Source organism: Gobius niger, assembly GCF_951799975.1.
Source record: "Gobius niger genome assembly, chromosome: 18".
NCBI classification, from domain to species: Eukaryota; Metazoa; Chordata; class Actinopteri; order Gobiiformes; family Gobiidae; genus Gobius; species Gobius niger.
In genome coordinates, this window is record NC_136869.1 from 616,492 (window position 1) to 644,463 (window position 27,972).

The following is a 27,972-nucleotide window of genomic DNA, read 5'->3' on the forward strand; positions in this document are numbered from 1 at the left end:
AGTCCCGGAGTCCCAGAGTCCCCGAGTCCCGAAACCCCGAGTCCAGGAGTCCCCGAGTCCCGGAGTCCCGAAACCCCGAGTCCCCGAAACCCCGAGTCCCGGAGTCCCCGAGTCCCGGAGTCCCGAAACCCTGAGTCCCGAAACCCCGAGTCCCCGAGTCCAGGAGTCCCGGAGTCCCCGAGTTCCGGAGTCCCGGAGTCTAGGTGTCCCCGAGTTCCGGAGTCCCGGAGTCTAGGAGTCCCCGAGTCCAGGAGTCCCAGAGTCTAGGTGTCCCCGAGTCCAGTGACATTTACAAGTTCAAAAGGAAAATGGAGCAAACGTTTCACACTTTTGTCCAGGACTCTGTTGAAAAAGATTCTTAAAGGGATGTTTCAGGGTGTTTGACTCAGGGCCTCATGTCCTCGTTATCCAGAGAGTGGCTGTTTTATGGAAAAAAAATTTTTTTTACTTTATGCAGTTTTGAAGAGTTTCGTGGCGCTAGGCTAGTGCTAGGCTAGAGCTAGGCTAGAGCTAGGCTAGAGCTAGGCTAGAGCTAGGCTAGTGCATTTCTATGGTAGTTAACCTCTTAACTCCCACCTGAACATGTTTTCTCCAAATTCTCCAAATCTAAAAGCTTCTTAAAAACAGAGGCAAAAAACGAGAAGAAAATGATGAAAACTCAACAAAAAAGTGACAAAAATCCAGCAAAAAAAGTGACAAAATTCCAGCAAAAAAGTAATAAAAAAGTGACAAAAACACATAAGGGAAATAAAAAGTGACGACAATGGCCTAGAGGAGAGGATGGATTTGGTGTTGGCGGGTGGTAAGAGGTTAAGTAAAGTTTTACCCTTTTTAAAGCCATTTTAACTGTTTAAACTTCTGCTGAGTTTGTTTTGGAACATCATTTGTACATTTATCGGGTAAAAACCTAAAGAAAAGCACAGTTTATTCAGAGAGGATAAAATTATATGAATCAGAAATACAGCGTAAGGCGACAGAGACGTCACTCCAGGGTCTAAAGGAACATTGAGTTAGAAAATGGAGTTCAGAAAACACTGTTGCTCTGATCAGAGAAACTATAAAACCTTTCAAAGCCTTTTTAAGTTGAGGATCCTTTTATAATCCTCCTCTGAGACTCCGCGGTGTTTCCCTGTGAGATTTACTGGAAAACATCAAATCATCTTCTCTGGGCGGCCCCGACACGTCTGAACGGAGGAGATTCTGCAGCGTCGTTATTTTAGATCTGATGTTTTTGAATAAAGACGTTTAAGGAATTCATTTGGCACAATAAAGCTACTGCAGACACGGAGCAGGATGTCCGTCCCTGCTCCCGGTTTAGCTCCCGGTTTAGCCCCTGGTTTAGCCCCTGGTTTAGCCCCTGGTTTAGCTCCCGGTTTAGCCCCCGGTTTAGCCCCCGGTTTAGCTCCTGGTTTAGCTCCTGGTTTAGCCCCTGGTTTAGCCCTTGGTTTAGCTCCTGGTTTAGCTCCCGGTTTAGCTCCTGGTTTAGCTCCCGGTTTAGCTCCCGGTTTAGCCCCTGGTTTAGCCCCTGGTTTAGCCCCTGGTTTAGCCCCTGGTTTAGCCCCTGGTTTAGCTCCTGGTTTAGCCCCTGGTTTAGCCCCTGGTTTAGCTCCTGGTTTAGCTCCTGGTTTAGCCCCTGGTTTAGCCCCTGGTTTAGCTCCTGGTTTAGCCCCTGGTTTAGCCCCTGGTTTAGCCCCTGGTTTAGCCCCTGGTTTAGCTCCCGGTTTAGCTCCTGGTTTAGCTCCCGGTTTAGCCCCTGGTTTAGCCCCTGGTTTAGCCCCTGGTTTAGCCCCTGGTTTAGCCCCTGGTTTAGCTCCTGGTTTAGCCCCTGGTTTAGCCCCTGGTTTAGCTCCTGGTTTAGCTCCCGGTTTAGCTCCTGGTTTAGCCCCTGGTTTAGCTCCTGGTTTAGCTCCTGGTTTAGCCCCTGGTTTAGCCCCTGGTTTAGCCCCTGGTTTAGCTCCTGGTTTAGCCCCTGGTTTAGCCCCTGGTTTAGCTCCTGGTTTAGCCCCTGGTTTAGCCCCTGGTTTAGCCCCTGGTTTAGCCCCTGGTTTAGCTCCCGGTTTAGCTCCCGGTTTAGCTCCCGGTTTAGCCCCTGGTTTAGCCCCTGGTTTAGCCCCTGGTTTAGCCCCTGGTTCAGCTCCTGGTTTAGCTCCTGGTTTAGCCCCTGGTTTAGTCCCTGGTTTAGCTCCTGGTTTAGCTCCTGGTTTAGCTCCCGGTTTAGCCCCTGGTTTAGCTCCTGGTTTAGCTCCTGGTTTAGCCCCTGGTTTAGCTCCCGGTTTAGCTCCCGGTTTAGCTCCTGGTTTAGCTCCCGGTTTAGCTCCTGGTTTAGCTCCCGGTTTAGCTCCTGGTTTAGCTCCTGGTTTAGCTCCTGGTTTAGCTCCTGGTTTAGCCCCTGGTTTAGCTCCTGGTTTAGCTCCTGGTTTAGCTCCCGGTTTAGCCCCTGGTTTAGCTCCTGGTTTAGCTCCCGGTTTAGCCCCTGGTTTAGCTCCCGGTTTAGCTCCCGGTTTAGCTCCTGGTTTAGCCCCTGGTTTAGCCCCTGGTTTAGCTCCTGGTTTAGCCCCTGGTTTAGCTCCTGGTTTAGCTCCCGGTTTAGCCCCTGGTTTAGCTCCTGGTTTAGCCCCTGGTTTAGCCCCTGGTTTAGCTCCTGGTTTAGCTCCCGGTTTAGCTCCCGGTTTAGCTCCCGGTTTAGCCCCTGGTTTAGCTCCCGGTTTAGCTCCTGGTTTAATTCCCGGTTTAGCTCCTGGTTTAGCTCCTGGTTTAGCTCCTGGTTTAATTCCCGGTTTAGCTCCCGGTTTAGCTCCCGGTTTAGCTCCCGGTTTAGCTCCCGGTTTAGCTCCTGGTTTAGCCCCCGGTTTAGCTCCCGGTTTAGCCCCTGGTTTAGCCCCTGGTTTAGCTCCCGGTTTAGCCCCTGGTTTAGCCCCTGGTTTAGCCCCTGGTTTAGCCCCTGGTTTAGCTCCCGGTTTAGCCCCTGGTTTAGCTCCTGGTTTAGCTCCCGGTTTAGCCCCTGGTTTAGCTCCTGGTTTAGCCCCTGGTTTAGCCCCTGGTTTAGCTCCTGGTTTAGCTCCCGGTTTAGCTCCCGGTTTAGCCCCTGGTTTAGCCCCCGGTTTAGCTCCCGGTTTAGCTCCCGGTTTAGCTCCCGGTTTAGCTCCTGGTTTAGCGCCTGGTTTAGCTCCCGGTTTAATTCCCGGTTTAGCTCCTGGTTTAGCTCCTGGTTTAGCCCCTGGTTTAGTCCTGGTTTAGCTCCTGGTTTAGCCCCTGGTTTAGCCCCTGGTTTAGCCCCTGGTTTAGCCCCTGGTTTAGCCCCTGGTTTAGCTCCTGGTTTAGCTCCTGGTTTAGCTCCCGGTTTAGCTCCCGGTTTAGCTCCCGGCAAAAAAATGCAACAATTGGGGAAAAAATGTACAAAAAATTGGCTAAAGTACAGAAAAATTGGGGGGAAATATTAGTCATGAAAAATAAGGGGAAAAAATTTGCAAAAAAAATGAGAAAACAAGAAAATGCATTTTTAAAAATGGGGCAAATATTGGGCAAAAAAATAGAAAATTTGGGGGGAAAATAAAGAAAATGGCAAAAAATGTGGGGAAAAAATACACAATAAAAATACACAAAAATTAGGATAATTCTCTGGTAAAATGACAAAAATTGGGGGGAAAAAATAGGGGAAAATATTAGACAAAAATATTTACAATTGAGGAAAAAACAAACAAAAAATTGGGAAAAAATGGGGGAAATATGGAAAATGTTAGTCATGAAAAATAAGGGTAAAAAATGGAAAAACAAGAAGAATTGAGGCAAAAATAAGAAAAAAAGGGAAAATATTAGGCAAAAAAAAACATTTGAAAAAATAACAAATAATTGGCTAAAAATTGGGGGGAAATATTAGTCATGATGTTTTCTCATAGAAAATGAGAAAACAAGAAAATAGATTTTTTTAAATGGGGCAAATATTGGGCAAAAAAAATTGGGGGAAAATAAAAAAAAATGGCAAAAAATGTGGGGAAAATGGCGGAAATATTAGCAATAAAAATACAAAAAAAATAGGATGATGAAAATGGTAAAATGACAAAAATTGGGGGAAAAAATAGAAAAAAAAATAGGAAAATATTAGGCAAAAACATTTACAATTGAGGAAAAAACAAACAAAAATTTGGGGGAAAATGGGGGAAATATGGAAAATGTTAGTCATGAAAAATAAGGGTAAAAAATTGGAAAAACAAGAAAAATTGGGGCAAAAATATGAAAAAAAAATGGGGAAAATGGGGGGAAAAAAAGTGACTTCCTTTAATTCTGTCCCTGGACCAACAGCATCAGAACTTGGACTAAAGAGAGACGTTTTTCGAAGCCAGACTGGTTTAGCCCCTGGTTTAGCTCCTGGTTTAGCCCCTGGTTTAGCTCCTGGTTTAGCTCCTGGTTTAGCTCCTGGTTTAGCCCCTGGTTAGTCCTCGCTTTAGCCTAAAACATGCTAAGCTTTGAGATGCTACAGGCGCCTCCTCCCACATCTGCCCCCCCCTGGCGTCCTGCTACACCTGGTTCCCTCCACAAACATCTATAAAAGCATTTCTAAAACACAAAAGGAAAGTGCGCGGTGATTTCGTGATGTGGAGGCGGAGAGAAAAGGGGCGACTCACGGTTTTCGCTGCGGCCGCGTTCGGAGCGCTGTTCCCGGGCGAGCTGCGGCTGCTGGGCCCGTCCATCGGAGAAACCCCCGCAGAGGAGCGAGAATACGGAGGGAGTAAAGAGTGTAAAGAGATGAGAGACTGGAGGGATTAACGCGGAGGAGACGCGGAGACGGGGAGCTGCGCAGGGACGGGGAGCTGCGCACAGAGGGCAGAGGATGCTGAGGATAAAGGGATGCTGAGGATTCTGTCAAACTTCCGTCAACACGGGCGCACTTCCGGTCAGCGCCGAGGAAATAAGACTCAAGCTGTTTTATCTGTGAAATCACCAATAAAGACACTTCACATGACAAAATATTAAACAGGAAAGAGCGAGGGGTGTTTATTTAATGGTCATTGTCAAATTAAGGGCAAGTTTAATTAATCATCAACAAAAAAAATGAAAAATTGAGAAAAAACGACAAAAAAGTGACAAAAATTTGACGAAAATTTTACAAAAAATCGACCAAAAAAATACAAAAAATGACAAAAAAGAGACAAAAAAGAGACAAAAAAATTGAGAAAAACAATTTGACAAAAATTTGACAAAAAACTGAGGAAAAAATGACAAAAAAATGACAAAAAATCGGAAAAAAAATGAGAAAAATTTGACGAAAAATTGAGGAAAAAATGGACGAAAAAGTGACAAAAAAGTGAAAAAAAATTGACAAAAAAAGAGACAAAAATTTAACGAAAAAATGACAAAAAAATGACAAAAAAGTGAACAAAAATTGACAAAAAAAGAGACAAAAATTTAACGAAAAATTGAGAAAAAAAATTACAAAAATCGGCAAAAAAATGAGAAAAAATTGACGAAAAATTGAGGAAAAAGTGAAAAAAAAGTGGGGAAAAATTGACAAAAAAGAGACAAAAATTTGACGAAAAAATTAGGAAAAAATGACAAAAATGGACAAAAAAGTGATAAGAATTTGACAAAAAAATGACAAAAAGTCACGAAAATTTGACGAAAATGAGTCGACTGCCCGACAAAAAAAGTGATGAAAAAAAATCTGACGTGAGGAAAAAGATCCATTTAGTTTTGTAGGTCTTTCAAATGAGGCGTTACACTGGGCTACAGGATTTGGGTAAAGCTGAACTGGAGAAAATGCTCTCGGTTCAGGCGGGAGTTAAGAGGTTAATAAATAGGATTTATGCACAGAAAAAGTATTTTGGGGGTGAATTTTGTCCCTCAGCGCCCCCTGACTAAAACATCCTCCCACGGCTCTGGCGCATTTCATCGATTTTTTTATTCATGTTCCTCGTTTTAATTCTGTGTGTTTTATTGTGACATGTGATACACATCCGTTTCCTGTTTCTATATTCTGAGCTTTATAAAGTCGCAGCAGCTGGTGCCCGTCCCGCCTCCTCCTGGTCCTCCTCCTGGTCCTCTTCATGATCCTCCTGGTCCTCCTGGTCCTCCTCCTGGTCCTCCTGGTCCTCCTGGTCCTCCTGGTCCTCCTCATGGTCGCTCTGGTTTCATGGAACAACAATAAAGACCAGCTGTATTTCCACTATACAAATAAAGTGGATTGGATTGATTGGATTGAAAGAACTGAATATGAATCAGGCCTAAATAGTGACTATACTACAATAAAATTATACAATATCTACTTTCCTGAATGTGAGTTGTTTTTTTCATTGGAACATGTTCTGTTTTTCTGCTTCATTGGTAATTGATTTGATTAAAATGAACTTTGACTGTGATATTGTGCGTGCGTCCGTGCGTGTATGTGTGTGTGTGTGTGTGTGTGTGTGTTTATCTTAATGACCTCATGCTGCTTCCATTGTAATTAATGCTATTATTATTGTTTAACCCCTTAACTCCCACCTGAACCGAGCACATTTTCTCCAGTTTGGCTTTACCCCAATCCAAAAGCTTCTGGAGAAAAGGTGTGAAAATAGAAACAAAACTGAGACGAAAATAATGATGAAGATGTGACAAAAAAGTGAGAAAACTTTGACAAAAAAATGACAAAAAAATGACAAAAAAATGACAAAAAAATGACAAAAAAATGACAAAAAACGACAAAAAGACGACAAAAAATGACAAAAATGTGACAAAAAAATGACCAAAAAACGACAAAAAAATGACAAAAAACGACAAAAAATGACAAAAAAATGACAAAAAAACGACAAAAAAATTACAAAAAATGACAAAAATGTGACAAAAAAATGACCAAAAAACGACAAAAAAATGACAAAAAATGACAAAAAATGACAAAAAAACGACAAAAAAAAGACAAAAAAACGACAAAAAAACGACAAAAAATGACAAAAAAAATGACAAAAAAACGACAAAAAAATGACAAAAAATGACAAAAAAATGACCAAAAAATGACAAAAATAATTGACAAAAATAAATGACAAAAAATAACAAAAAAAAGGGAAAAAAAACACAACAAAATTTCAAAAAGAGACAAAAAAGTTACAAAAATGAGTTGAACCCCCCAAAAAAGATGGAAAAAAAGATGACTTGAGGAAAAAGATCCATTTAGATGAGTTTTGTGGATCTTATCTTTCAAATGAGGCGTTACACTGGATTTGGGTAAAGCTGAACTGGAGAAAATGCTCTCGGTTCAGGCGGGAGTTAAGAGGTTAATATTGTTAATAAGCACATATCACGTTTTTTTGTAGTAATTAATTATGAGTATTATTATTCAAACCTCTTAACCCCCACCTGAACCGAGCAAAACCTACAAAACTGATCGTAACTTTTAGTCAGGTTGGAGCTGCGTTTCTGTCAATGGTTTTGTCTTTTTTGTCATGGTGTTGTTGTTGTATTTTGTATTTTGTATTTTGTATTTTGTATTTTTTATTTTTTATTTTTTATTTTTTATTTTTTATTTTTTATTTTTATTTTTATTTTTATTTTTATTTTTATTTTTTAACTTAATTATTATATTTTTGAAAATGATGCACAATAATAGTTGAATATTCTTTTTAATCCTTGTAATTATTCTGATTTTTATGACTTTATTTTTATGACCGTGTTGTGTTCGGCCTCTGCGGTGATGACGCACTTCCGGCGCTCGTGCCAAAGGTCCATTCGCTGCTGAAGCCTGGTGACCGACGTCTCTACCTCTTTTTAACCTTAAAAAAACACACTCAAAACCCCATTACCTCTTTTTTATACCGCGTATTTATATCAACCAAAGTCAGATTCATCTGTTTTAGTGCGTGTCACTTCGCGGGATCTCACATTTGTTCTTTAAAAGTGACATTTTTGTCTTTTAATCTGCCTTCGCCACAAGCTAGCCCTCCTTTAGCTCCGCGGCTAACACCATTTCATTCCCTCAACAAACCAGAGAAACAAAGACGAGTAAAACCATGGATCAAACCACAGTCACTGCTCCGAAGGTAAGTCTCCGCCATTGACTAGAGACATCCACAAAACTGACATTTTATTGGGTGAAAGTGTGAAAATCTGTGGCTAAAGTTAGTGTTAGCATTAGCATTAGCACTGTCAAATATGGCAAACGCGCTGTTCTATAAATAAAGCTGTCAAAACCGGGCAATGACGCATCTGTTTCAGACCATTACATCATTTTATCATCAAATTAAACTCACTAAATTCAATATCCATGAATTAAACCCTTTACGTCAGCTTTAGTTCAAGCCTTTACATGTTTTATTCGCAGATTTAAGTTAAAGTTGGCGTGTTTTGCGGTTTCTACTTTGATTTCCTATCATTTATTTCTGTTTCTACGTGATTCCGAGCCTCAGACTTGGCTTTTATGTGAAGAGTCTTTACATTCAGGAATCAACATGTGATAAAAACGAATAAACTGAGCGCATTATGTAAATATTGGACCTGTTTGAAGACGAAGGGCTGGAGGTTTGGTGCTGCTGACGTCAGAGGGAGTGGGCGTGGCTTTAGGGACTTGCCTGGACAAGTTTCCTTTGAATGACTAACAATGATCTCAATAAAATTGTATCGCAGGGCTTTTCACTTACCTTTGTCCCTGGGCCAGATGTGTGGGAGGTCATGGGCCAGTTCAACAAAAATGTGACAAAAATTCAACAAAAATTTGACAAAAATTCAACAAAAAATCAACAAAAAGTGACAAAAATTCAACCAAAAAGTGACAAAAATTCAACCAAAATGTGACAAAAAGTGACAAAAAATCAACAAAAAATCAACAAAAAGTGACAAAAAATTCTACAAAAAGTGACAAAAATTCAACCAAAAAGTGACAAAAATTCAACAAAATTTCAACAAAAAGTGACAAAAAATCAACAAAAAAGTGACAAAAATTCAACAAAAATGTGACAAAAATGAAAAAGAGAAAAAGAAAAAACAACATAAATAGATGACACAGCAACAATACGAGGAAAGAGATCAGTTTTGTGGGTCTTAGCTTTCAAATGAGGTGTTACACAGCCAAAAGAATGCATTTGGTTTCGGCGGGTGGTAAGAGGATATGAATTGTCACAATAGTTGTTTTATATTCCAGCATTTTAGGCTTTAGAAACATTGCAATAACATATTAATGCAGAATAATAAAGAGCCTAATAATAAACGAGGACGACTCAGAACTAAACCAGGATTAAACCAGAGCAAACATGATATATCAGGGCTAAGGCAGGACTAAATCACATAAACCAAAGGCCTGATACAGAATAAGAGAGTTACATGTGAGACCAGAACATCTCAAACAACATGAGTAACTCCTGCTCAGCCTCTGCTCCTCAGCTGAAGGACAAACCCTGACCAAACCCTGAGCCGCTGATCAGTCCAGACCTCCAGCTTTATGATAAAAGTGAAAGAAGCTCCTCCGCATATTCAGCCTCTCTTTGGCCTGGTCACTTCACAAAGAGCATCTCTGCACTTGTACATTTACCACAAAGACGAATCGAATGAAGTCGAGGGAGAAAGGTCAGATTCATGATTCAGATGTTATTTAGTTAAGTTAGAGCCCAGAGAGCAGGTTTAGCGCTAGGGATGCACCGATACCAGTATCGAGTATCGGGCCGATACCACAGGCTTGTACTCATACTCGTACTCGTTCATGAGGTCCCGATACCAGAAACCGATACCATTTGACGTGCGGCCAGCGCAGCTCTCAGCTGAGGAGAGAAGAAGCAACAAACTGGAGAATAGTTTAGTGTAAACACAATAATCCACATAGCAGTGTGGATCTGCAGTGTTTACAACATACAGGCTAACGATGCTAACTCGCTGCAGCGTCTGCAGTGTTTACAACATACAGGCTAACGATGCTAACTCGCTGCAGTGTTTACAACATACAGGCTAACGATGCTAACGCGTGGCTAACAGTTTTGGCCATTCTGACGCCGTTTTAAGCCCAGGGGTTTATTCATCTGAAAAACTAACACAGCGACTAAAAAGTCCTCAGAAAATCCAGATTAAAGGAATAGGCCACCGTTTTTACATACTAAAATATGTTCTTACCTCACTTTAGTCGAGTTAATATATCGATAATATATAATATATACGAGGAGCACAGCGTCCGCGTAGTAACTCCTAAAGGTTATTGACGGAAGTGAGAGGGGGAAGTCTTTAGGAGTTACTGCGCGGACGCTTTGCTCCTGTATCATTACGCCTCACAATATAGTGCCCCTTTTTATTTGCTTATAAAATCCACATGTTACATTTCTGTGTAAATATACTTCGCATGAAAACACTTCACGTAACTTTATTTAAATAGGGAACACGTGGAAGAGCTTGGTAGCTTCTATCGTGAGCTTTTTCGGAGCTATGTGACATGTGGGAGAGGCTGCGTATGTGTGAGCGCACGGACAAAGACCAGACGGGGATATATTAACACGTCTAAAGTGAGGTAAGAACATATCTTAGCATGTAAAAACGGTGGCCTATTCCTTTAAAGACATACAGCATGTTTATACTGAGGGAAAATGAGCTGCAGCAGAACAATGAAAACGCTGTAGCTTCTCGCTAAGTTACTACAAACACACGAGAAAATCTACAGGAGCTGAAGTAAAGACGAAAAGAGACCATTTACGAAACATCTCAATACTATTGTTAAATAAAAACACATAAATGAATAAAGCTCAGGCATTGGGAGCTTTAGGACATGGGCTTTTCTGTCTGTGATGGACAGAGACATAAAAATAAACAATTCTAATATAACTGCTCTTAAATGTGTCGCAGACTTTACTTAAGGAAATGTACTTGAGTAAATTTACTATTTACAAACCAATCTGCTGTGAAAAAGGAAGAACGTTGAAGAAAATGCCTTGTACTCGTATCGGTATTCGGTATCGGCGAGTACTTAGATCCAAGTACTCGTACTCGTATCGGTTTTAGAAAAAGTGGTATCGGTGCCTCCCTATTTAGCGCTGACCGGTTAAACACGTACGCTGCGGGTGCAGGACACTGATCCAAAACTCACATCGTCCACTTTACAAACATCCACAACTGAACTGGTGTTTCTGACCTGACAGTCGCTGGTCAAGCCCTTTGTAACGATGAAGACGACAGGGAAACATGTGGTCATCTGCCGCGGTGCGTGAAGAGCGCTGCTTCTGCGCGGGATAATCCAGACAAAAGTCCAAAAACACAATAAAACTGCGGTGAAAATGAAAGATGAATGAAAGTTTTTTTTTTAAAGCAACGACAACGCGGCAACAAGGCGAGGAAAATGATCTGTAGGTCTTAGCTTTCAAATCAGGCCTATAGGCTGTGAGCTCCGGTCCAGAAGCTTTTAGATTTGGGTCAAACTGAAGAAAATGTGCTTAGTTAAAGTGGGGATTAAGAGGTTAAACCCAAGTGAATGTATTGTTTTGTGTCACTGACTGTAATGCTGTTTGTCCAGAGTCCCTGGGGCTCTGTGCCTGCAGCGCCCCCTGCCTGTTCACTGTCGGAGGTGATGAGTGAAGAGTTGGCCAAACAACTGGACGAGGAGAACAACCTGTTCCCCGGCGCCGCAGAGTAAGATTATTATTATTTTCATCTCGGTTTGTTTGTGTTTTCTATTCTTAACCTCTTAACTCCCACCTGAACGAATCCTATTTTCTCCAGTTTGGCTTTACCCGAATCAAAAAGCTTCTTGGGAAAAAAGCACCAAAACAGCCACAAATAATGAGAAGAAAACAAGGATGTAAACGCGAGAAAAATGTGACAAAAAATCAACAAAAAGTGACAAAAATTCAACAAAAAAAGACAAAAATTCAACAAAAAGTGACAAAAATTCAACAAAAAAAGACCAAAATTCAACCAAAAAGTGACAAAAATTCAACAAAAAGTGACAAAAATTCAACAAAAATGTGACAATTTTTTTTTTTAAAAGGACAAAAAATCAACAAAAATGTGACAAAAATCAACAAAAAGTGACAAAAATTCAACCAAAAAATGACAAAAATTCAACAAAAAGTCACAAAAAATCCCCCCCAAAAAAGACAAAAATTCAACAAAAATGTGACAAAAATTCAACCAAAAAGTGACAAAAATTCAACAAAAAAGTGACAAAAATTCAACAAAAAAGTGACAAAAATTTAACCAAAAAGTGACAAAAATTCAACCAAAAAGTGACAAAAATTCAACCAAAAAAAGACAAAAATTAATCAAAAAGTCACACAAATTCAACAAAAAAGTGACAAAAATTTAACAAAAAAGTCACAAAAATTCAACAAAAGTCACAAAAAGTCACAAAAATTTAACCAAAAAGTGACACAAATTCAACAAAAAAATGACAAAAATTCAACAAAAAAGTGACAAAAATTCAACCAAAAAGTGACAAAAAAATGACAAAAATTCGACAACAAAAAATGAAAAAAACAACATAAAAAAGTGCAACACAGCAACAACGCGAGGAAAAGGATCAGTTTTGTGGGTCTTAGCTTTCAAATGAGGTGCTACACAGCCAAAAGAGGACAGAATGCACTTGGTTTAGGCGGGTGGTAAGAGGTTTTGATTTGTCTTGAACCTTGTGCCTCAGCCCGGAGTTGGAGCTCCCCCTGGAGGACGCCACGGACACCGACTCTGACCTGATGTTGGCCCAGATGCTGCAGATGCAGTTCGACCGAGAGTTCGACGACCAGCTCAAGAGGGAAGAGAAGAAGTTCAATGGGGACAGTAAAGGTGCGGATGAAGCTGCTTCTTTTACTGTTGAGTTAATGACTTTTGCTTTAGTTTTAGTCTCTGATTTTACTCTCCTGACTCAGTTTTGTGAAATGTTCTCGTGTCCAGTGTCCATTTCCTTTGAGAATTACCGAATGGTTCACCCGTACGAGGACAGCGACAGCTCTGAGGACGAGGTGGACTGGCAGGACACCAGGCACGACCCCTACAGGGCGGGTGAGGAACTGCACATGTTATACAGTAGAAACGAGGTCCTTAGCGTTTGTTTAGCCCTGAGGAAGCGTCTCGTCTGTTGCAGAGAAGCCGCAGGTGACGCCGAAGAAAGGCTTCGTGGGGAAAGGAAAGAACATCACGACCAAACACGACGAGGTGATGTGCGGACGCAAGAACACGGCCCGGATGGACAACGTGAGTGGTCTCCGTTTGCAAGGCCGTGGGAACCCAGGGTGCTGAGGGCGCTGCAGCACCCCCTGGTGGAGAGTTTGTGAACTGCAGGCAATATCAACCCCTTAACTCCCTCCTGAAGCGAGCACATTTTCAATATACACATTTTCATTTCCAAAAGCTTCTGGAAAAAAGGAGTGAAAATAGCAACAAAACTGAGACGAAAACAATGATGAAAATGTGAAAAGAAACTGAGAAAACATTGACAAAAAAATGACAAAAACGGACAAAAATTTGACAAAAAAGTGAGAAAAAATTGACGAATAAATGACAAAAAAATGACAAAAAAAAGTGAGCAAAATTGAGAAAAAATTGAAGAAAAAGTGACAAAAAATTTGCAAAAAAGTGAGAAAAATTTGACCAAAAAATGTATTTATTATTTATTTATTCATGGTTTATTTGGTAGGGACAGTGCAAGTGGCTGCAATAGGCCAGGATGAATGATGTGTGTGAGTGAATGTATGGTGGTGTCAGAGGGTCCGTTGGCGCAGACGTGTGTAGTCGCGAAAGCGCCTCTGACAGTCTCCCCCAGGGGAAACTGAAGCTACAAACGTAGCTTTCCACCACCGAGTATGGAGTGAATGTACAATTGTCTCATGTAAAGCGCTTTGTGACTATATGTCTGTGAAAGGCGCTATATAAATAAAGATCTTCTTCTTCAAGTTATTGAACAAGCCACACCGGATTGTAGCCTTAGGCTAATTTTCGTCGTCCCCCATGCGCACTCTCAAACACACTCTCATACATCCTGGCCTATTGTACATGTTTTAGTGGTAGGGGAAACCAGAGTACCCGGAGGAAACCTACGCAGACACGGGGAGAACATGCAAACTCCACACAGAAAGGCCCCGTCCTTGGTGGGAATCGAACCCGGACCTTCTAGCTGTGAAGCGAGAGCACTAACCACTGTAATACTGTGCCGCCGAATAATGCGAATAATTTGATGAAAAAGTGTCAATTTTTTTTTTTACAAAAAATGTACAAAAATTTGACAAAAATGTGACGAAAAATTGAGAAAAAATGGACGAAAAAATGCAAATAATTTGGTGAAAAACTGACAAAAAAGTGACAAAAAAATTTGACATAAATGAGTCGACTGCCCAACAAAAAAGTGATGAAGAAAACTCTGCCGTGAGGAAAAAGATCCATTTAGTTTTGTAGGTCTTTCAGATGAGGCGTTACACTGGCCTACAGGATTTGGGTAAAGCTGAACTGGAGAAAATACTCTCGGTTCAGGCGGGAGTTAAGAGGTTAATAAACAGGATTTATGCAGAAAAAGTATTTTGGGGGTAAAGTTTGTCCCTCAGCGCCCCCTAACTAAAACATCCTCCCACGGCTCTGTCAGTTTGTTATTTGTGTTAACGTGTTTCTCTCTGCTCTCAGTTGTGTTAACGTGTATCTCTGTGCTCCCAGTTTGTGTTGTTTGTGTTAAAGTGTGTCTCTGTGCTCCCAGTTGTGTTAACATGTGTCTCTCTGCTCTCAGTTGTGTTGTTTGTGTTAAAGTGTGTCTCTCTGCTCTCAGTTGTGTTAACGTGTGTCTCTCTGCTCTCAGTTGTGTTGTTTGTGTTAAAGTGTGTCTCTCTGCTCTCAGTTGTGTTAACGTGTGTCTCTCTGCTCTCAGTTGTGTTAACATGTGTCTCTCTGCTCTCAGTTGTGTTAACATGTGTCTCTCTGCTCTCAGTTGTGTTGTTTGTGTTAACATGTGTCTCTCTGGTCTCAGTTGTGTTAACGTGTGTCTCTCTGCTCTCAGTTGTGTTAACGTGTGTCTCTCTGCTCTCAGTTGTGTTAAAGTGTGTCTCTCTGCTCCCAGTTGTGTTAACATGTGTCTCTCTGCTCCCAGTTGTGTTAAAGTGTGTCTCTCTGCTCTCAGTTGTGTTAAAGTGTGTCTCTCTGCTCTCAGTTGTGTTAAAGTGTGTCTCTCTGGTCTCAGTTGTGTTAACGTGTCTCTCTGGTCCCAGTTTGCTCCTGAGGTCCAGGTGGGCGATGGTTTGGGGATGGACCTGAAGTTGTCGAACCAAGTGTTTAATTCCCTGAAGCAGCACGTTCACAGCGAGCAGCGACGCAGCGCCCGACTGCACGAGAAGAAGGAGCACTCCACCGCTGTGAGTACATTAGTATAGTATATTTACTGTAATATACGGTAAGGTATACAGTACTATGGTATACAGTACTATGGTACACAGTTCTAAAGTACTGCTGTGACTGCAGGAACAAGCTGTGGACCCGCGCACTCGGCTGCTCATGTATAAGATGGTGAACGCCGGCGTGCTGGAGAACATTAACGGCTGCATCAGCACCGGGAAGGAGTCTGTGGTGTTTCACGCTGACGGAGGCAGGTGAGTGTCCAACACGAGGCCCGGGACCCCCCCTGTGTCCCTGACTACACACTAACCCCCCCCTCTCTGTGTCAGCCTGGAGGAGGAGCCGGTTCCCTCTGAGGTCGTCCTGAAGGTTTTTAAAACCACGCTCAACGAGTTCAGGAACCGCGACCGCTACATCAAAGACGACTATCGCTTCAAGGAGCGATTCAGCAAACTCAACCCCAGGAAGATCATCCGCCTGTGGGCCGAGAAGGAGATGCACAACCTGAGCAGGTGAGGCCACACGCCGCCGCACGCACGCCATGCACGCCACAGACACGCCACAGACACGCCACAGACACGCCACAGACACGCCACAGACACGCCACAGACACGCCACACGCCATCACGCCATCACGCAGGCTTTACACGCAATAGGAAACACAGAACAGAACAGGTTATTTCCTTTTTCCTTCACCGCATAAACCAGGGGCTAAAGTTCTGAGTCGCCACAACAGATTTCTGTCCATTTTAGCAAATTCAGGGGAAAAGTCCGTGAACTAGAAACAGTTAGAGAAAATAAAAAACATGGCGTCCAGCTACGACCTCGTCCTGAACATCACTGAGACCAAAGTATCGCTCAGATTTCAGACAGAAGCAGGAACCAGACCCAGACCCGCTCTGAGTCAGTGGAGTTTGTGTGGAAAGAGTGTTTTGACCCCTTAACTCCCAACTGAACCGAGCACATTTTCTCCAGTTTGGCTTTACCCCAATCCAAAAGCTTCTGGAAAAAAGGTGTGGAAATAGTGACAAAACTGAGATGAAAACAATGATGGAAATGTGACAAAAAAGTGAGAAAACATTGACGAAAAGTGACGAGAAATTGATGAAAAAATGACCAAAAAATGACAAAAATGTGACAAAAATGGATTAAAAAATTGGGAAAAAAATGATGAAAATGTGATGAAAACTGACAAAAATGTGACAAAAAATGGATTAAAAAATTGGAGAAAAAATGTGATGAAAAATGACAGAAATGTGACAAAAATGTGATAAAAATTTGACAAAAAAATTACAAAAATGTGTCTAGTTTTAATTTTCTTTTATTGTTTTAACAAATTGTATTTAATTTATTTTATTATTGCATCTTATTTATGTTTTAAACTATTTTATCATTTTAGCTGAATGTATAGTTTGGTTTCACTTGATTTTATTATATTTATTTTTTATTCCTATATTGCCGATTTTATGTGCAGCACTTTGGAAACACTTTTTTTTATAAAATGTGCTATATAAATAAAGTGGATTGGACAAAAAAATGATAAAAAATTGAGAAAAAAGGTGACAAAAAAATGACAAATGTGCTAAAAAAGTGACAAAAATGTGATAAAAAATTGACAAAAAAATGACAAAAATGTGACAAAAATGTGACAAAAAATGTGATAAAAATTTGACCAAAAAAAAAAAAAATGTGGCAATAATGTGCTAAAAAAGTGACAAAAATATGAGTAAAAAATGTGACAAAAATGTGAAAAAAATTGACGAAAAAATGTGATAAAATTTGACCAAAAAATTACAAAAATGCGTCTTTTCTTTTCTTTTATTGTTTTAATTTTCTTTTGTTGTTTTAACAAATTTTATTTAATTTCTTTTATTATTGCATCTTATTTATGTTTTAAACTATTTTATCGTTTTAGCTGAATGTATAGTTTGGTTTCACTTGATTTTATTATATTTATTTTTTATTCCTATATTGCCGATTTTATGTGCAGCACTTTGGAAACACTTTTTTTATAAAATGTGCTATATAAATAAAGTTGATTGGACAAAAAATGATAAAAAAAATGGAGAAAAATGTGACAAAAAAAAATGACAAAAATGTTATTAAAAAATGTGATAAAAATTGACGAAAAAATGAGACGACAAAATGACAAAAAATGTGACAAAAATTTGATAAAAATTTGACAAAAAAATTACAAAAATGATAAAAAATGTGACAAAAATGTGACAAAAATGTGATAAAAAGTGACTAAAATGTGATAAAGAAAATGACAAAAATGTGATAAAAATGTGACAAAAAATGACAAAAATGTGACAAAAAAATGACAAGAATGTGATAAAAATTTGACCAAAAAATTATAAAAATGTGAAAAAAATGATAAAAAATTGAGAAAAATGTGATAAAAAAAATGACAAAAATGTAATAAAAATCTGACCAAAAAAATTATAAAATCATTGACAAAAAAATGACAAAAATGTGACAAAAAATGACAAAAAAAAGTCTCCACAAAGCCCAGGTCTTCATCTCCCCCCCCTCTGCACCTCCAGGCTGCAGAGAGCTGGGATCCCGTGTCCTGAGGTGGTGCTGCTGAAGAAGCACATCCTGGTCCTGTCCTTCATCGGCGCCGACCACATCCCCGCCCCCAAACTCAAGGACGCCATTTTGAGCGAAGACGACCTGAGCGCCGCCTACGGCCAAGTCCTGACCATGATGAAGACCATGTTCTCCGAGTGTAACCTGGTGCACGCGGACCTGAGCGAGTACAACATGCTCTGGCACCACGACAAGGTACTTATACTGCAAATACTACTACTACTACTACTACTGTAACAGAGACCTGAGCGAGTACAACATGCTCTGGCACCACGACAAGGTACTTATACTGCAAATACTACTACTACTACTACTACTGTAACAGAGACCTGAGCGAGTACAACATGCTCTGGCACCACGACAAGGTACTTATACTGCAAATACTACTACTACTACTACTACTGTAACAGAGACCTGAGCGAGTACAACATGCTCTGGCACCACGACAAGGTACTTATACTGCAAATACTACTACTACTACTACTGTAACAGAGACCTGAGCGAGTACAACATGCTCTGGCACCACGACAAGGTACTTATACTGCAAATACTACTACTACTACTACTGTAACAGAGACCTGAGCGAGTACAACATGCTCTGGCACCACGACAAGGTACTTATACTGCAATTACTACTAATACTACTACTGTAACAGAGACCTGAGCGAGTACAACATGCTCTGGCACCACGACAAGGTACTTATACTGCAAATACTACTAATACTACTACTGTAACAGAGACCTGAGCGAGTACAACATGCTCTGGCACCACGACAAGGTACTTATACTACAAATACTACTACTACTACTACTGTAACAGAGACCTGAGGGAGTACAACATGCTCTGGCACCACGACAAGGTACTTATACTACAAATACTACTACTACTACTACTGTAACAGAGACCTGAGGGAGTACAACATGCTCTGGCACCACAACAAGGTACTTATACTGCAAATACTACTACTACTACTACTGTAACAGAGACCTGAGCGAGTACAACATGCTCTGGCACCACGACAAGGTACTTATACTGCAAATACTACTACTACTACTACTACTGTAACAGAGACCTGAGCGAGTACAACATGCTCTGGCACCACGACAAGGTACTTATACTACAAATACTACTACTACTACTACTGTAACAGAGACCTGAGCGAGTACAACATGCTCTGGCACCACGACAAGGTACTTATACTGCAAATACTACTACTACTACTACTACTGTAACAGAGACCTGAGCGAGTACAACATGCTCTGGCACCACGACAAGGTACTTATACTGCAAATACTACTAATACTACTACTGTAACAGAGACCTGAGCGAGTACAACATGCTCTGGCACCACGACAAGGTACTTATACTGCAAATACTACTACTACTACTACTATAGCAGAGACCTGAGCGAGTACAACATGCTCTGGCACCACGACAAGGTACTTATACTGCAAATACTACTAATACTACTACTATAGCAGAGACCTGAGCGAGTACAACATGCTCTGGCACCACAACTTATACTACAAATACTACTAATACTACTACTATAACAGAGACCTGAGCGAGTACAACATGCTCTGGCACCACGACAAGGTACTTATACTGCAAATACTACTACTACTACTACTGTAAGTGTAACAGAGACCTGAGCGAGTACAACATGCTCTGCCACCACGACAAGGTACTTATACTGCAAATACTACTAATACTACTACTACTGTAACAGAGACCTCAGCAAGTACAACAAAATGGCGTCCTCTCTCTGTTTAGTTAAAATGGCGTCCTCTCTCTGTGTTGTTAAAATGGCCTCCTCTCTCTGTGTTGTTAAAATGGCGTCCTCTCTCTGTTGTTAAAATGGCGTCCTCTCTCTGTTTAGTTAAAATGGCGTCCTCTCTCTCTGTGTTGTTAAAATGGCGTCCTCTCTCTGTGTTGTTAAAATGGCGTCCTCTCTCTGTGTTGTTAAAATGGCCTCCTCTCTCTGTGTTGTTAAAATGGCGTCCTCTCTCTGTGTTGTTCAAATGGCGTCCTCTCTCTGTTTTGTTAAAATGGCGTCCTCTCTCTGTGTTGTTAAAATGGCGTCCTCTCTCTGTTGTTAAAATGGCGTCCTCTCTCTGTGTTGTTAAAATGGCGTCCTCTCTCTGTGTTGTTAAAATGGCCTCCTCTCTCTGTGTTGTTAAAATGGCGTCCTCTCTCTGTTGTTAAAATGGCGTCCTCTCTCTGTGTTGTTAAAATGGCGTCCTCTCTCTGTGTTGTTAAAATGGCGTCCTCTCTCTGTGTTGTTAAAATGGCGTCCTCTCTCTGTGTTGTTAAAATGGCGTCCTCTCTCTGTGTTGTTAAAATGGCGTCCTCTCTCTGTTTAGTTAAAATGGCGTCCTCTCTCTGTGTTGTTAAAATGGCGTCCTCTCTGTGTTGTTAAAATGGCGTCCTCTCTCTGTTGTTAAAATGGCGTCCTCTCTCTGTGTTGTTAAAATGGCGTCCTCTCTCTGTTTAGTTAAAATGGCGTCCTCTCTCTGTGTTGTTAAAATGGCGTCCTCTCTCTGTTGTTAAAATGGCGTCCTCTCTCTGTTTAGTTAAAATGGCGTCCTCTCTCTGTTTAGTTAAAATGGCGTCCTCTCTCTGTGTTGTTAAAATGGCGTCCTCTCTGTGTTGTTAAAATGGCGTCCTCTCTCTGTTGTTAAAATGGCGTCCTCTCTCTGTGTTGTTAAAATGGCGTCCTCTCTCTGTGTTGTTAAAATGGCGTCCTCTCTCTGTTTTGTTAAAATGGCGTCCTCTCTCTGTGTTGTTAAAATGGCGTCCTCTCTCTGTTTTGTTAAAATGGCGTCCTCTCTCTGTGTTGTTAAAATGGCGTCCTCTCTCTGTTGTTAAAATGGCGTCCTCTCTCTGTGTTGTTAAAATGGCGTCCTCTCTCTGTGTTGTTAAAATGGCCTCCTCTCTCTGTGTTGTTAAAATGGCGTCCTCTCTCTGTGTTGTTAAAATGGCGTCCTCTCTCTGTGTTGTTAAAATGGCGTCCTCTCTCTGTGTTGTTAAAATGGCGTCCTCTCTCTGTTGTTAAAATGGCGTCCTCTCTCTGTGTTGTTAAAATGGCGTCCTCTCTCTGTGTTGTTAAAATGGCGTCCTCTCTCTGTTTAGTTAAAATGGCGTCCTCTCTCTGTGTTGTTAAAATGGCGTCCTCTCTCTGTTGTTAAAATGGCGTCCTCTCTCTGTTTTGTTAAAAAGGCGTCCTCTCTCTGTGTTGTTAAAATGGCGTCCTCTCTCTGTTGTTAAAATGGCGTCCTCTCTCTGTGTTGTTAAAATGGCGTCCTCTCTCTGTGTTGTTAAAATGGCGTCCTCTCTCTGTGTTGTTAAAATGGCGTCCTCTCTCTGTTTAGTTAAAATGGCGTCCTCTCTGCTTTGTTAAAATGGCGTCCTCTCTCTGTGTTGTTAAAATGGCGTCCTCTCTCTGTGTTGTTAAAATGGCGTCCTCTCTCTGTTTAGTTAAAATGGCGTCCTCTCTGCTTTGTTAAAATGGCGTCCTCTCTCTGTGTTGTTAAAATGGCGTCCTCTCTCTGCTTTGTTAAAATGGCGTCCTCTCTCTGTTTAGTTAAAATGGCGTCCTCTCTCTGTTTTGTTAAAATGGCCTCCTCTCTCTGTTTAGTTAAAATGGCGTCCTCTCTCTGTGTTGTTAAAATGGCGTCCTCTCTCTGTTTAGTTAAAATGGCGTCCTCTCTCTGTGTTGTTAAAATGGCGTCCTCTCTCTGTTTAGTTAAAATGGCGTCCTCTCTCTGTGTTGTTAAAATGGCGTCCTCTCTGTTTAGTTAAAATGGCGTCCTCTCTCTGTGTTGTTAAAATGGCGTCCTCTCTGTGTTGTTAAAATGGCGTCCTCTCTCTGTTTAGTTAAAATGGCGTCCTCTCTCTGTGTTGTTAAAATGGCGTCCTCTCTCTGTTGTTAAAATGGCGTCCTCTCTCTCTCAGGTTTGGCTGATCGACGTGAGTCAGTCTGTGGAGCCGACTCATCCTCACGGTCTGGAGTTTCTCTTCAGGGACTGCAGGAACGTCGCCACGGTAACAAACCTGAACCTGACTCCGCCCCCTCTTCTGTGTAGTTAGTGTCTAAGTCTGACTCCGCCCCCTCTCCTGTGTGTTTAGTGCCTGTAAGTCAGACTCCGCCCCCTCTCCTGTGTAGTTAGTGTCTGTAAGTCTGACTCCGCCCCCTCTCCTGTGTGTTTAGTGTCTGTAAGTCTGACTCCGCCCCCTCTCCTGTGTAGTTAGTGTCTGTAAGTCTGACTCCGCCCCCTCTCCTGTGTGTTTAGTGCCTGTAAGTCTGACTCCGCCCCCTCTCCTGTGTAGTTAGTGTCTGTAAGTCTGACTCCGCCCCCTCTCCTGTGTAGTTAGTGCCTGTAAGTCTGACTCCGCCCCCTCTCCTGTGTATTTAGTGTCTGTAAGTCTGACTCCGCCCCCTCTGCTGTGTAGTTAGTGCCTGTAAGTCTGACTCCGCCCCCTCTCCTGTGTAGTTAGTGTCTGTAAGTCTGACTCCGCCCTCTCCTGTGTAGTTAGTGTCTGTAAGTCTGACTCCGCCCTCTCCTGTGTAGTTAGTGTCTGTAAGTATGACTCCGCCCCCTCTGCTGTGTGTTTAGTGCCTGTAAGTCTGACTCCGCCCCCTCTCCTGTGTAGTTAGTGCCTGTAAGTCTGACTCCGCCCCCTCTCCTGTGTGTTTAGTGTCTGTAAGTCTGACTCCGCCCCCTCTCCTGTGTAGTTAGTGTCTGTAAGTCTGACTCCACCCCCTCTCCTGTGTAGTTAGTGTCTGTAAGTCTGACTCCGCCCCCTCTCCTGTGTAGTTAGTGTCTGTAAGTCTGACTCCGCCCCCTCTGCTGTGTAGTTAGTGTCTGTAAGTCTGACTCCGCCCCCTCTCCTGTGTAGTTAGTGCCTGTAAGTCTGACTCCGCCCCCTCTGCTGTGTGTTTAGTGCCTGTAAGTCTGACTCCGCCCCCTCTCCTGTGTAGTTAGTGTCTGTAAGTCTGACTCCGCCCCCTCTGCTGTGTGTTTAGTGCCTGTAAGTCTGACTCCGCCCCCTCTCCTGTGTAGTTAGTGTCTGTAAGTCTGACTCCGCCCCCTCTCCTGTGTAGTTAGTGCCTGTAAGTCAGACTCCGCCCCCTCTGCTGTGTGTTTAGTGCCTGTAAGTCTGACTCCGCCCCCTCTCCTGTGTAGTTAGTGCCTGTAAGTCAGACTCCGCCCCCTCTGCTGTGTGTTTAGTGTCTGTAAGTCTGACTCCGCCCCTCTCCTGTGTAGTTAGTGCCTGTAAGTCAGACTCCGCCCCCTCTGCTGTGTGTTTAGTGCCTGTAAGTCAGACTCCGCCCCCTCTCCTGTGTGTTTAGTGCCTGTAAGTCAGACTCCGCCCCCTCTGCTGTGTGTTTAGTGCCTGTAAGTCTGACTCCGCCCCCTCTCCTGTGTGTTTAGTGCCTGTAAGTCTGACTCCGCCCCCTCTCCTGTGTGTTTAGTGCCTGTAAGTCAGACTCCGCCCCCTCTGCTGTGTGTTTAGTGCCTGTAAGTCTGACTCCGCCCCCTCTGCTGTGTGTTTAGTGCCTGTAAGTCTGACTCCGCCCCCTCTCCTGTGTAGTTAGTGCCTGTAAGTCAGACTCCGCCCCCTCTCCTGTGTGTTTAGTGCCTGTAAGTCTGACTCCGCCCCCTCTCCTGTGTAGTTAGTGCCTGTAAGTCTGACTCCGCCCCCTCTGCTGTGTGTTTAGTGCCTGTAAGTCTGACTCCGCCCCCTCTCCTGTGTAGTTAGTGCCTGTATGTCTGACTCCGCCCCCTCTGCTGTGTGTTTAGTGTCTGTAAGTCTGACTCCGCCCCTCTCCTGTGTAGTTAGTGTCTGTAATTCAGACTCCGCCCCCTCTGCTGTGTAGTTAGTGTCTGTAAATCTGACTCCGCCCCCTCTCCTGTGTAGTTAGTGCCTGTAAGTCTGACTCCGCCCCCTCTCCTGTGTAGTTAGTGTCTGTAATTCAGACTCCGCCCCCTCTGCTGTGTAGTTAGTGTCTGTAAATCTGACTCCGCCCCCTCTCCTGTGTAGTTAGTGCCTGTAAGTCTGACTCCGCCCCCTCTCCTGTGTGTTTAGTGTCTGTAAATCTGACTCCGCCCCCTCTCCTGTGTTGTTAGCGTCTGTAAGTCTGACTCCGCCCCCTCTCCTGTGTAGTTAGTGCCTGTAAGTCTGACTCCGCCCCCTCTCCTGTGTATTTAGTGTCTGTAAGTCTGACTCCGCCCCCTCTGCTGTGTAGTTAGTGCCTGTAAGTCTGACTCCGCCCCCTCTCCTGTGTAGTTAGTGTCTGTAAGTCTGACTCCGCCCTCTCCTGTGTAGTTAGTGTCTGTAAGTCTGACTCCGCCCCCTCTCCTGTGTAGTTAGTGCCTGTAAGTCTGACTCCGCCCCCTCTCCTGTGTAGTTAGTGCCTGTAAGTCTGACTCCGCCCCCTCTGCTGTGTGTTTAGTGTCTGTATCTCTGACTCCGCCCTCTCCTGTGTAGTTTTTCCGGCGCCGCGGCGTGGCGGAGGCGCTGAGTCAGTTCCATCTGTTCAACGCCGTCACGGGTTTGGAGCTGAACGTGGACGACGACGACGAGGCCGGATTCATGGCTCAGGTAACGACCAATCACAGAGCGAGGAGGAGGAGCCAGGAGGAGGAGGAGGAGGAGACTTTAGAAACACGTTTCTCACTTTGTTCATCAAAACATCTGACAAACAAGTTTAGAAAACATCAAACCGAGACTAGATAATAATAATATCATTCAAATAATTATGATGATTAATGAGTCGTAAAGTTGAAAGTGGAAAAGCTGCTTTTATTTTTATAAACAGTGAATGTTTAACCAGCTCAAGTCTTACAAGCATTTTAAATACAAAAAGTAAATATCTGTTGTTTTCTTTCATTCAGTCGATAATTGTGAGTAATTATTCAGTCTCAATATTCTTATGATCTTTTTCCTCACATCTTCAGATTTTTTTTCATCACTTTTTTTGTTGGGCAGTCATCTCATTGTTGTCAAATTTGTTGTCAAATTATTCGCATTTTTTTTGTCAAATTCTTATCACTTTTTCGTCCATTTTTTCTCAATTTTTCGCCAATTTTTTTTCCACTTTTTTGTCAAGTTTTTGTCCATTTTTGTCATTTTTTCGTCCTTGTTTTCGTCTCACTTTTGTTGCTGTTTTCACACCTTTCTTCCAGAAGCTTTTGGATTGGGGTAAAGCTGGAGAAAATGTGCTCTGTTCAGACCAAAGCGCTTAAACTTAACGTCACCTTAACCTCTTGACTTCCACCTGAACGGATCCTATTTTCTCCAGTTTGGCTTTACCCCAATCAAAAAGATTCTTGGGGAAAAAAGCACCAAAATATTCACAAAATATGAGAAGAAAACAAGGATGTAAACGCAAGAAAAATATGACAAAAAAACTCAACCAAAGAGTGACAAAAAATCAACAAAAAATGACAGAAATTCACTAAAAATGTGACAAAAATGTGACAAAAAAATGACAAAAATGTTACAAAAAAAGGACAAAAAATGACAAAAAAATGACAAAAATGTGACAAAAAATTGACGAAAAAATGACAAAAATGTGACACAAATTCAACAAAAATGACAAAAAATCAACAAAAATGTTACAAAAAAATGACAAAAATTGACAAAAATGTGACAAAAATTTGACAAAAATATGACAAAAAAATGACAAAAATGTGACAAAAAAATGACAAAAATGTGACAAAAAATTGACAAAAAAATGACAAAAAAATGACAAAAAATTGACAAAAAAATGACAAAAATGTGACACAAATTCAACAAAAATGACAAAAAATCAACAAAAATGTTACAAAAAAGGACAAAAAATTGACAAAAAAATGACAAAAAATTGACAAAAATATGACAAATGTGACAAAAAAAGGACAAAAAATGGACGAAAAAATGACAAAAATGTGAAAAATGAAGTTCTTACATTTGTTCATCCCACTGTGAAATCAGAAACAACAGTTTGACACTTGGATTTTTGTAACAGTGATTTTCTTTACAGTCCATTTATATATTACACGTTCAAAAACAGGTCTTATTTTTGAGATTTTGTGTCTTAAAAAGGTCTTAAAAAGGTCTTAAATTTGACTTGTTATTTACCTCCTTGAGCTGCAGGCCATGTTTGCTCCTTCTGTCTCTTTGCTCTGGATTCTTCACATCTCTCTGGCTTGTGTGGCAGATCGTGGCTCTGGAGAAGAGGAACGAGGACCACGTGCAGAAACGAGGGAAGAAGACGTTCCCCGTGAACTGCGAGGAAGACGACCCTCCGTTCAAACACGACTCCGACGACTAGAGAAAACCTGAAACATCGACAACGAGAACGACGCGAGCGCAGCGCCGCCGCCCGCCACACGGGGAGCTCCTCGTCCGGGTCCGAGCCTGGGGTCGCCGCCCACGCTCAGAGCTTTAACGATTCTGTGGGAGGAAGGAGGAAAGTCTGAAACGGATCCACGCTTTGGGGAAAAGGGAACGGCTCAAAATGAATCATCAATATTTTTACTAACGCGGGTCAAAGGTGAAAGGGAAGACGCTGTAGCTGTTAAAGGGATGTTTCAGGATGTTTGACATAGGGCCTCATGTCCTCGTTATCCAGAGTTTCGTGGTGCTAGGCTAGTGCATGTCTATGGTATCAGCTAGCCTGCATTAAACACAGTGTGACCCGCTCCACAGAGCACCTGAGGCACTGATAACACCAGACTAACCATATTTAAAAGAACTTATATTTGAGCATCAGCTTCGTGGTTGTATAAGCTGCGCGGCGGCGGAGTGATCTGCTGGAAAATAGTCCCTCAGAATGCGATCGTTCATGTGATGCAGGTCAGTTATATTCCAAACATGATTGTCATTTTTTAATCAAAATTTGTCAATTTTTTTTGTCAATTTTTCGTCATTTTTTTAAATCTTTATTATTATTATTATTTTTATAATTTTTTCACATTTTTGTCAATTTTTGGATCAAATTTTTGGTCATTTTTATTGAATTTTTGTCCTTTTTTTTTCTTCAATTTTTTGTCATTTTTTTTCCAAATTTTTATTGATTTTTTGTCTTTTTTTTGTCATTTTGTTGTCATATTTTTGTCATTTTTTCAAATTTTTGTCTTTTTTTTTTTCAAATTTTTGTCTTTTTTTTTCAAATTTTTGTCATTTTTTGTCCATTTTTTTGTCGGTTCAGGCGGGAGTTAAGGGGTTAAAAGACCTTCGTGGTTGTATAAGCTACGCTGCGGCGGAGGGATCTGCTGGAAAATAGTCCCTCAGAATGTGATCGTTCATGTGATATATTCCAAACAGACATGTATATGGTTAGTCTGGTGTTATAAGTGACTCAGGTGCTCTGTGGAGCGGGTCACACTGTTTTTAATGCAGGCTAGCTGATACCATAGACATGCACTAGCCTAGCACTAGCCTAGCACCACGAAACTCTCCAAATATAAGAACTGCATGAATTACAAAAACAAATATCTCCATAAATCAGCAACACTCTGGAAAACGAGGAAATGAGGCCCTGTGTCAAACATCCTGAAACATCCCTTTAAGTTTGGTCGTCAAAAATAAGTGAAGTTTGATCCGTTAAAGGGATTATGTGTTTGTCTTTTATGTCACTGATCCACAGTTTAATAATGAATTCTCTCTCCTCCCTCTGATTCTCCTGCAGCGTCTCCTTAAATAAAACCATGACTTTTGTTTTCTGTGTCAAACGTCTCCGATCACTGAGAAACAGCTGTGACTCTGTTCACGGCAACGACCGAATAAAATATTGATGAACTTCAGCTTTGTTTGAGTTTTCATTTAGGAGTTTTTGTCTTATTCATTTACAAAGTGTTATATTTCATTCATTTTTTGTTGATATTCGAGTCAGTTTTGTAAATGTGAGAGTGCACATGGAGGACGACGGATGGAAATGAGTTCAAGGCTACGATCCAGTGTGGCTTGTTTACATGTATGAGACCCATGTATGTTCATTAAGTAATTGACAGTATTTTTCATATTTTCTCCAGTTCGATCTTTCCCAAATCTTAAAAGCTTGGAAAAAAATGAATCAAAAGATCGACAAAAACTAGCGACAAAACGCAACAAAAAAGTGAAGACAACGCAGCGGCAACCTGAGGAAAAATCGT

General features: G+C 41.6%; 1 protein-coding gene across 1 annotated transcript; it reads left to right on the forward strand.

Annotated features, from left to right (window-relative positions):
* The first annotated feature begins 7,699 nt into the window (after positions 1-7,699).
* Positions 7,700-26,360, forward strand: riok3 (RIO kinase 3 (yeast)). The gene is made up of 12 exons (XM_079576655.1): positions 7,700-8,006; positions 11,447-11,562; positions 12,569-12,711; positions 12,820-12,927; positions 13,010-13,119; positions 15,114-15,257; positions 15,364-15,491; positions 15,567-15,749; positions 17,784-18,024; positions 21,785-21,874; positions 24,323-24,436; positions 26,037-26,360. The coding sequence occupies exons 1-12, from the start codon at positions 7,977-7,979 to the stop codon at positions 26,148-26,150; spliced, it is 1,521 nt and encodes a 506-aa protein (XP_079432781.1). The 5' UTR covers positions 7,700-7,976; the 3' UTR covers positions 26,151-26,360.
* The last annotated feature ends 1,612 nt before the right edge of the window (positions 26,361-27,972 follow it).